This window comes from Thalassophryne amazonica, chromosome 8 (assembly GCF_902500255.1).
Source record: "Thalassophryne amazonica chromosome 8, fThaAma1.1, whole genome shotgun sequence".
Classification (NCBI taxonomy): Eukaryota; Metazoa; Chordata; class Actinopteri; order Batrachoidiformes; family Batrachoididae; genus Thalassophryne; species Thalassophryne amazonica.
Window position 1 is genome coordinate 109906710 of NC_047110.1, and position 10944 is coordinate 109917653.

The window sequence follows — 10944 nt, forward strand, 5'->3', positions numbered from 1 at the left end:
GCACCTTTAGCTAAGTGTCAGTTGAGTGTTACCTAACAGTCGGTCACCACGTAGTCAACGTTAAGCTTGAATATTGGGGAAATGTTGCCCAGGTTTTAGCTAAGTGTTAGCTAAAACGTCAGTTTCCCGTTGTGTTTCTGAGCGGGACTCAGACTTTTGAAACATGAGACGAAGCTTTGTTTGTTCCCCTGGAGGGCATGACACAAGAACATTTATTTAAAATGGTTAACGTGTCAAATGCAGATTATTTGCTGGTTAAAGTGTTTATTGTTTTGTTTTTTTATTTTAAATTTTTTTTTTTTTTGGATGTTCAATCTCTGAATCAAAACCAACACGTTTACATACTGAGTTTTGAATCAGGTTCAACAACATTTTCCCAACTGTTCCTTCACTAATTAGCCAAAGAGCACTTTTATAAAGTCGCAGCAACACTTTTGTAACTTCCTGTTGGACTTTTATTTTGTAAGCCATACAAAACTGTCAATACAGCGTGCATGTTTTTTTTTTTTCTTGTTTTTTAGTAGAATGTATATTTGTGTGAAAATGTTTGGAACAAAGCTTAATTTTACATTTCATAGTGTTTTAGGAAGTTTTACTTCAGTCAGCGTTTTGAGGGGAAAATTGAAATAAAATGTACGAGTAACTTTTACCTTTCATGTGGATTTTGACTTTCAACATCTTCGCTGAGGTTTGAGAAAGTCATAGCTGCAAAAGCACAGAAAACACAAAGTTCTTAAAACGTCCTCTTTCATATTTGCATGGATTTATTTTGTCAAAACAAAAATACCACAGTACCCCCCCAACACTGTTTCCAAACTTCTACAGTAAACACATAAACAGTCTGTAGGACTGCAGACGTGAAAAAACAGCAGCAGGCAAAACAAAGGCTTCGTCCCCTCTGACAATCTCACACACGGGCTTCGTCTTCTGACCAAAAAACAAAATTAAATAAATCTTTGCAGACAAGAGAAAGTAAAGACACAATATAAACAGAAAAACCCTGAAGATAAAATACTGACATCATAAAAGCAGATAAAAGCTGATCTCTATAAGCCAAAGGGGGGGAACCCAACAACCTTGTAGGTCAAAGGTCAGATGTCCACTTAGATACTCTTGTTTTCCATCACTTTTTTTACTATGACAAATGAAGTAAAAGCCTATATATGTATACTTATGTTTTCTTAATTTAAAAACATCAACCTCTGTGGCCCCGCCCACGTGAGCTCTATGTAGTGATAAATTGAATAAACGTTTCTATTCATAGCTACAAAGTCATCATGATGCGAACACCACTGCATTTTCTCAACTACAATCATGTGACAACTAAAACACTTTGCTAACTTGATTTTTTTATCATTATTTTAGTGACCATGTCTGAAGCTACTGTTGAGAAGAATTTTTAAAAAGAAAAATGAAGCAAATGAGACATCATAATGTCCTAATGTGACCTCTGGAGGATCACGAACGGGAGCAGTCAAATAAAAGTTCTTGACTATTTAAATTTGTTCTGACAGACATCTAGCTCCTCCTCCATGTCTGACTGTAGTAAAAAGTGTCATCAACAGGTCGTCGTCCGGGGCCTCGTCTCCGTAAACCTTAAAATCAACTTCTTATTTTTTTTGCATCAATTAACTTAGTGAAAAGTGTAATTAACATAAAGGGGAGATGTCTAGTTGCCATGACGCTGGTGTGATTCCAACAAAGATCTGAAGAAGAAGACACGCGTTGGCCTGAGTCTCAGCGGGTTGGTGTTCTGATGGGTGAGTGAAGGTGGATGCTGTCTAGTCATGACCTGAACCCTTCTGACAGCAGTAGCAGATGAAGCAGGCCTGACCTTTTGTGTGCTTGCAGGATGGAGAGAGAGTGAGAAAAAAGGGAGCGTCGGTCGTGTGGAGGGAAGCCGCTCAGAGGGCAGCTGTGCCGAAGGTCTCCTGGGAAGCGTACACCATGTACAAGAAGCCGTCTTGGTCCCGTTCGCGTTCGTACACCTCAGAGATGGCCGCCGACACAGAAACCATGCTGTTGCCGTTCACCAGGAGGAAGAAAGCCTGGTTTGAGTTCAGCTGGAGGCGCCTCCTAGTGGACAGGCAGAGGAGAGGCATTATCACAACCAGAATCTGCTGCTGCCACACAGAGCCTGGTTAGTTCTTGACTGGGAGACCGCTTCGGAACGCCGGACGCTGTATGCGTTTTCTCCCAACACAACCAGTGTTGCACCCGGAAGAGCCAAATCAACATCCGGATCTGCAGGGATCCACTATAGTGACCCTGAACAGCCAGGAGCAGCCAAAAACAACAAAAATAAAAATAGTACTGTATTTTAACTAGTTTTGGGGGTCTGGCAACTTATAAACCAAAAAATCATGCATTTGTTATTAATCTTTGTAAATGTTAAAATTTTGTCCAAAAGTGCACAATCCAGACCCTGCATTAAAAAAAACAGGTCTGTGAAATGAAAATTGTGAAATCAAAGGAAAATTTGGAGGGGGTCTGGGGGTCATAGGTCTCAGGCCCCGTGGGATCCCAGAAACCAAATTAATTTTTTATCTAATGATAGATACATTTTCAGCATCTCCTGGAACAGAAAAGTCTCAAAATTAGTGCATATTTAAATGACCCTGTATTCAACCTTTCATTTGAAATAACAGAATATGACGTGGAAGTAGGACCTGGAATAATTTTCATTTTAATTGTAAACCAAATTATGCATTAACTCAGAACAATTAAACTACATGAAATTCATGAAGACTGAAAAGACTGTTACAGCATTTCAAAAACCACAGCGAAAGCTTGTAGAATATTTTGAAAATTGTGGTAAAATATCAATAACATACCTTATAGTAAAAAAGCCACATATTCTTGTGTAAATTCCTGTAAATCCACTTGAAGCCACAGTGTCTTTTTCCCATGAAAAAACTCCACAGATCCAAGGACACTGATTTGTAAAAACTCAGTGATGATTAAATCCGTGAAATTTCACAGATCCGTGGAGTTTTCACAGCCCTGGAAAAAAAATGAAAACTGGTAAAACTAAGTTGTGGGCACAGTGTTGTACGGTAGTGTTCAGATTAATAGTAGTGCTGTGTGACTAAAAAGATTAATCCAGGTTTTGAGTATATTTCTTATTACATGGGAAACAAGGTACCAGTAGAATCAGTAGATTCTCACAAATCCAACAAGACCAAGCATTCATGATATGCACACTCTTAAGGCTATGAAATTGGGCTATTAGTAAAAAAATGTAGAAAAGGGGGTGTTCACAATAATAGTAGCATCTGCTGTTGGCGCTACAAACTCAAAACTATTATGTTTAAACTGCTTTTTTAGCAATCCTGTGAATCACTAAACTAGTATTTAGTTGTATAACCACAGTTTTTCATGATTTCTTCACATCCGCGATGCATGGAGTCAACCAACTTGTGGCACCTTTCAGCTGTTATTCCACTTCAAGATTCTTTAACAACATTCCACTATTCACTCATATTTCTTGGTTTTGCTACAGAAACAGCTTTTTTGATGTCACCCCACAAGTTCTCACTTGGATTTAGGTCCGGGGATTGGGCAGGCCACTCCAAAACATTAATTTTGTTGGTTTGGAACCAAGATTTTGCTCGTTTACTAGTGTGCTTGGGGTCATTGTCTTGTTGAAACACTCATTTCAAGGGCATGTCCTCTTCAGCATAAGGCAACATGACCTCTTCAAGTATTTTGACATATCCAAACTGATCCATGATACCTGGTATGCGATATATAGGCCCAACACCATAGTAGAAGAAACATGCCCATATCATGATGCTTGCACCACCACAGTTACGCCAATCGGAGGTCACTAAAATTAACATTGAATCGGTGTGTAACTTTGCAAAAACAATGTCGGACTTTGTAGTTTTCTCTGGGCCCTTCCCCAATCAGACCGGGAGTGACATGTTTAGCCACATGTTCTCCTTGAATTGCTGGCTGTCTGAGTGGTGTCCAAAAATGAGGTGGGCTTCATAGATAATTGGCAAAGCTTCTGGGGAAAACCTGGTCTTGTTGGGAGAGACGGCATCCATCCCACTTTGGATGGAGCAGCTCTCATTTCTAGAAATCTGGCCAATTTTCTTAAATCCTCCAAACCGTGACTATCCAGGGTTGGGACCAGGAAGCAGAGTTATAGTCTAACACACCTCTCTGCAGCTTCTCTCCCCCTGCCATCCCCTCATTACCCCATCCCCGTAGAGACGGTGCCTGCTCCCAGACCACCAATAACCAGTAAAAATCTATTTAAGCATAAAAATTCAAAAAGAAAAAATAATATAGCACCTTCAACTGCACCACAGACTAAAACAGTTAAATGTGGTCAACATATTGATTTATTCTGCCTTACAGAAACATGGTTTCAGCAGGATGAATGTTAGTTTAAATGAGTCAACAACCCCAAGTCACACTAACTGCCAGAATGCTCGTAGCACGGGCCGAGGCAGAGGATTAGCAGCAATCTTCCATTCCATCTTATTAATTAATCCAAAACCCAGACAGAGCTTTAATTCATTTGAAAGCTTGACTCTTAGTCTTGTCCATCCAAATTGGAAGTCCCAAAAACCAGTTTTATTTGTTATTATCTATCGTCCACCTGGTCATTACTGTTAGTTTCTCTGTGAATTTTCAGACCTTTTGTCTGACTTAGTGCTTAGCTCAGATAAGATAATTATAGTGGGCGATTTTAACATCCACACAGATGCTGAGAATGACAGCCTCAACACTGCATTTAATCTATTATTAGACTCTATTGGCTTTGCTCAAAATGTAAATGAGTCCACCCACCACTTTAATCATATCTTAGATCTTGTTCTGACTTATGGTATGGAAACTGAAGACTTTCCCCAATCGACGACACACCCGCCGAGGATCAAACTCTGGTTATTGGCGACTCTGTTTTGAGAAATGTGAAGTTAGCGACACCAGCAACCATAGTCAATTGTCTTCTGTGGGCCAGAGCAGGCGACATTGAAGGAAATTTGAAACTGCTGGCTAAGGCTAAGCGTAAATTTGGTAAGATTGTAATTCACGTCAGCAGTAATGACACCCGGTTACGCCAATCGGAGGTCACTAAACTTAACATTGAATCGGTGTGTAACTTTGCAAAAACAATGTCGGACTCTGTTGTTTTCTCTGGGCCCCTCCCCAATCGGACCGGGAGTGACATGTTTAGCCGCATGTTCTCCTTGAATTGCTGGCTGTCTGAGTGGTGTCCAAAAAATGAGGTGGGCTTCATAGATAATTGGCAAAGCTTCTGGGGAAAACCTGGTCTTGTTAGGAGAGAAAAATCTATTTAAGCATAAAAATTCAAAGAGAAAAAATAATATAGCACCCACCCACCACTTTAATCATATCTTAGATCTTGTTCTGACTTATGGTATGGAAATTGAAGACTTAACAGTATTCCCTGAAAACTCCCTTCTGTCTGATCATTTCTTAATAACATTTACATTTACTCTGATGGACTACCCAGCAGTGGGGAATAAGTTTCATTACACTAGAAGTCTTTCAGAAAGCGCTGTAACTAGGTTTAAGGATATGATTCCTTCTTTATGTTCTCTAATGCCGTATACCAACACAGTGCAGAGTAGCTACCTAAACTCTGTAAGTGAGATAGAGTATCTCGTCAATAGTTTTACATCCTCATTGAAGACAACTTTGGATGCTGTAGCTCCTCTGAAAAAGAGAGCTTTAAATCAGAAGTGCCTGACTCCGTGGTATAACTCACAAACTCGCAGCTTAAAGCAGATAACCCATAAGTTGGAGAGGAAATGGCGTCTCACTAATTTAGAAGATCTTCACTTAGCCTGGAAAAAGAGTCTGTTGCTCTATAAAAAAAGCCCTCCGTAAAGCTAGGACATCTTACTACTCATCACTAATTGAAGAAAATAAGAACAACCCCAGGTTTCTTTTCAGCACTGTAGCCAGGCTGACAAAGAGTCAGAGCTCTATTGAGCCGAGTATTCCTTTAACTTTAACTAGTAATGACTTCATGACTTTCTTTGCTAATAAAATTTTAACTATTAGAGAAAAAAATTACTCATAACCATCCCAAAGACGTATCGTTATCTTTGGCTGCTTTCAGTGATGCCGGTATTTGGTTAGACTCTTTTTCTCCGATTGTTCTGTCTGAGTTATTTTCATTAGTTACTTCATCCAAACCATCAACATGTGTATTAGACCCCATTCCTACCAGGCTGCTCAAGGAAGCCCTACCATTATTTAATGCTTCGATCTTAAATATGATCAATCTATCTTTATTAGTTGGCTATGTACCACAGGCTTTTAAGGTGGCAGTAATTAAACCATTACTTAAAAAGCCATCACTTGACCCAGCTATCTTAGCTAATTATAGGCCAATCTCCAACCTTCCTTTTCTCTCAAAAATTCTTGAAAGGGTAGTTGTAAAACAGCTAACTGATCATCTGCAGAGGAATGGTCTATTTGAAGAGTTTCAGTCAGGTTTTAGAATTCATCATAGTACAGAAACAGCATTAGTGAAGGTTACAAATGATCTTCTTATGGCCTCAGACAGTGGACTCATCTCTGTGCTTGTTCTGTTAGACCTCAGTGCTGCTTTTGATACTGTTGACCATAAAATTTTATTACAGAGATTAGAGCATGCCATAGGTATTAAAGGCACTGCGCTGCGGTGGTTTAAATCATATTTATCTAATAGATTACAATTTGTTCATGTAAATGGGGAATCTTCTTCACAGACTAAAGTTAATTATGGAGTTCCACAAGGTTCTGTGGTAGGACCAATTTTATTCACTTTATACATGCTTCCCTTAGGCAGTATTATTAGACGGTATTGCTTAAATTTTCTTTGTTACGCAGATGATAACCAGCTTTATCTATCCATGAAGCCAGAGGACACACACCAATTAGCTAAACTGCAGGATTGTCTTACAGACATAAAGACATGGATGACCTCTAATTTCCTGCTTTTAAACTCAGATAAAACTGAAGTTATTGTACTTGGCCCCACAAATCTTAGAAACATGGTGTCTAACCAGATCCTTACTCTAGATGGCATTACCCTGACCTCTAGTAATACTGTGAGAAATCTTGGTCATTTTTGATCAGGATATGTCATTCAATGCGCATATTAAACAAATATGTAGGACTGCTTTTTTGCATTTACGCAATATCACTAAAATTAGAAAGGTCTTGTCTCAGAGTGATGCTGAAAAACTAATTCATGCATTTATTTCCTCTAGGCTGGACTATTGTAATTCATTATTATCAGGTTGTCCTAAAAGTTCCCTGAAAAGCCTTCAGTTAATTCAGAATGCTGCAGCTAGAGTACTGACGGGGACTAGAAGGAGAGAGCATATCTCACCCATATTGGCCTCTCTTCATTGGCTTCCTGTTAATTCTAGAATAGAATTTAAAATTCTTCTTCTTACTTATAAGGTTTTGAATAATCAGGTCCCATCTTATCTTAGGGACCTCATAGTACCATATCACCCCAACAGAGCGCTTCGCTCTCAGACTGCAGGCTTACTTGTAGTTCCTAGGGTTTGTAAGAGTAGAATGGGAGGCAGAGCCTTCAGCTTTCAGGCTCCTCTCCTGTGCAACCAGCTCCCAATTTGGATCAGGGGGACAGCCACCCTCTCTACTTTTAAGATTAAGCTTAAAACTTTCCTTTTTGAAAAAGCTTATAGTTAGGGCTGGATCAGGTGACCCTGAACCATCCCTTAGTTATGCTGCTATAGACTTAGACTGCTGGGGGGTTCCCATGATGTGTTTCTTTCTCTTTTTGCTCTGTATGCACCACTCTGCATTTAATCATTAGTGATTGATCTCTGCTCCCCTCCACAGCATGTCTTTTTCCTGGTTCTCTCCCTCAGCCCCAACCAGTCCCAGCAGAAGACTGCCCCTCCCTGAGCCTGGTTCTGCTGGAGGTTTCTTCCTGTTAAAAGGGAGTTTTTCCTTCCCACTGTCACCAAGTGCTTGCTCACAGGGGGTCGTTTTGACCATTGGGGTTTTTACGTAATTATTATATGGCCTTGCCTTACAATATAAAGTGCCTTGGGGCAACTGTTTGTTGTGATTTGGCGCTATATAAATAAAATTGATTGATTGATTGATTGAACTGTGGTTTGAATTCAGAGTTTGGGGGTCGTCTCACAAACTGTCTGCGGCCCTTGGACCCAAAAAGAACAATTTTACTCTCATCAGTCCACAAAATATTCCTCCATTTCTCTTTAGGCCAGTTGATGTGTTCTTTGGCAAATTGTAACCTCTTCTGCACGTCTTTTACTTAACAGAGGGACTTTGAGGGAGATTCATGCAAATAAATTAGCTTCTAAATTAGGCGTCTTCTAACTGTCACAGCACTTACAGGTAACTCCAGACTGTCTTTGATCATCCTAGAGCTGATCAATGGGTGAGCCTTTGCCATTCTGGTTATTCTTCTATCCATTTTGATGGTTGTTTTCTGTTTTCTTCCATGCATCTCTGTTTATTTATTTTTTTTTTTTGTCCATTTTAAAGCATTGGAGATCATTGTAGATGAACAGCCTATATAATTTTTTGCACCTGCGTATAAGTTTTCCCCTCTCCAATCAACTTTTTAATTAGACTACGCTGTTCTTCTGAACAATGTCTTGAACATCCCATTTTCCTCAGGCTTTCAAAGAGAAGAGCATGTTCAACAGGTGCTGGCTTCATCCTTAAATAGGGGACACCTGAAGAATCCCAGAGTGTTGTTTGACACAATCAACTCTCGTATGTCCTGCTGCTTCAGTTACTCCTGTGTTTTCTGAAGCTGACAGCAATGCTTTTTTGAGTTTTTTCATTGACAAAATCAAGTTGATTAAGGATAAAATTCCACCCTCCCTGTGTGGTACTTCTACTGTTATTGAGCCTGTTCCCAGCATTTGGTCTTCATTTAGGGCTGTGACACTTGCTGATATTTCGGCATTGGTGAGCAAGATGAAACCTTCCTCTTGCTCATTGGACATCCTTCCCTACAGGCTCTTTATTAAAGTATTTGAGGTAATTGTTCCGTGTGTTACTAGAATGGTAAATCTTTCTTTGTCCACCGGTGTGTTTCCCAGTGCTTTTAAGCATGCCATAGTGTTGCCTCTACTGAAAAAAACAGGTTTAAATCAAATGGAGCTAAGTAGTTTTAGACCTATTTCTAAGCTCCCATTCCTGTCTAAGATCCTCGAGAGGGTGGTTTCAGACCAACTGACACTCTTCCTGGATCAGAATAACATTCATGACAGGTTTCAGTCCGGTTTTCGTAGACAACACTCTATGGAAACGGCTCTTTTGAAAGTGTCCAGCGACATTATGATGTCTGCTGATGCTGGGAAATCCACCGTGTTGGTTCTTTTGGATTTGTCCTCTGCCTTTGATACTGTTGACCACCAGGTCCTGCGGAATAGATTGAGGGATCATGTCGGACTGTCAGGGTCAGTTCTTCGGTGGTTTTTCTCATATCTGTCCAGGCGTAGCTTTAGCGTTTTTGCTAACCAGATAAGGTCAGAGTCTGCGGACCTGTTATGCGGAGTCCCTCAGGGTTCTGTATTGGGCCCCATTTTGTTTTTATTGTACTTGATCCCTTTAGGTAGGATCATTCAAAGATTTACTGATGTCTCTTACCAGTTATTTGTGGATGACATCCAGCTTTACTGCTCCTTTAAGCCATCTGAGATTAAGAGGCTTGAGTCCTTCCTCCATTGTTTGGTGGAAATAAAACAATGGCTAACGAATAACTTTCTTCAGCTCAACGCAGACAAAACAGAGACATTGGTTATTGCCCCTGATGCCCATATTCCAGGCGGGTCTTCCTCCACTTTGAATAATAATGTACCTGATGATCTTGATGAGTTCACTCATGTTGACGTGATCTGGTACCAGGAACTTGGTCTTGTCCAGGATGGGAAGCTGTTTTTCTCCTTTGTAGCGCTCAATGATCACCTACAGGAGAACAGAAACTTTTTTTCTTTTTAATTTCTGTCACACTTACTGTTTAAAACCATCATATTATGCAAACTCAGGTTTTAATTTGATTAAAAGTGGGCGGAGTCCCACAGTTGAGCAAAGACTCAGAGAAATGATCCGGCTGTCGACAACATTCAGGCCTTATGTGGATCTTGTCCGTCATGCGTCTCAGAAATAGCTAGACATGCCCACATGCTGTGCAGGAAACTGATACCAACCTGTCCATCAAAACGGAGGCTGCAGCTCTTTTCCATTTAAAGCGAAGCATGCAAACTTCAACATTTGGTTTAAAAATGGTTTTCATTAGTTTCCTGAAACGTTTTAACGTGACTCCTTGAAGATATTTATCAACGCTGCACAGCAAGAAGGATGTGAAGTGATCTGAGTGTCTTCAGGTGTGCGTGATGTTTAAACGTGCAGTCTGACTCACAGGTATCTTGTTGGGGTGCTGCTCTCGGATCAGTCTGACATCTTCTACTCTCTGTTCTGTGGAGGAGAACAACAGCAGGTAAACAACCAGCTTCAAAAGTATCCAGCTCTGTAATGACACCATTTCCTACATCCAATGTGTTTTCTGCATTGTTTATTTTGGGAATATATATTTTTTTAATCAGGAAACAATTATACAGATACCAGTGAGTTTGCGAAAGGTCTATATCAGTTGATCTTATTGAACAACCGATATCGGTCGGGTTGTACTACCAATCATTTCAGCAGTTAAAAACATCAAATAGCGTAGAACAATGCCTCAAAATTTAAAATCCTTCAATAATCACTTTTGGAACTTTGAAATTCCTTTTAAAAGTATCCATATCTCAGAAACTGAAGACAATACAAGCTGAACAATTTTGCACACTCATTGTTCAATAAAATTGGATATGTGACCTTCAAAGTAAATCTGAGCTGGTCAGTTGGGAGGCTTCTGTTTGTTTTTGAGATTGAATGACCACAAAGTCACATGACCTG

At 39.9% G+C, this 10944-nt stretch overlaps 1 protein-coding gene and 1 pseudogene across 1 annotated transcript in view; one reads left to right on the forward strand and one right to left on the reverse strand.

Annotated features, from left to right (window-relative positions):
- Positions 1-1352, forward strand: part of LOC117514987 — a 39093-nt pseudogene extending 37741 nt beyond the window's left edge.
- A 269-nt stretch (positions 1353-1621) lies between these two features.
- map1lc3b (microtubule-associated protein 1 light chain 3 beta) overlaps positions 1622-10944 on the reverse strand; it is a 29919-nt gene continuing 20596 nt past the window's right edge. The window contains exons 2-4 of the mRNA XM_034177251.1: positions 10409-10464; positions 9848-9954; positions 1622-2076 (exon numbers count right to left, since the gene is read on the reverse strand). Coding sequence (XP_034033142.1) covers positions 1905-2076; positions 9848-9954; positions 10409-10464 — 335 coding nt within the window. The 3' untranslated portion in view covers positions 1622-1904. The remainder of the gene's footprint in view (positions 2077-9847; positions 9955-10408; positions 10465-10944) is intronic.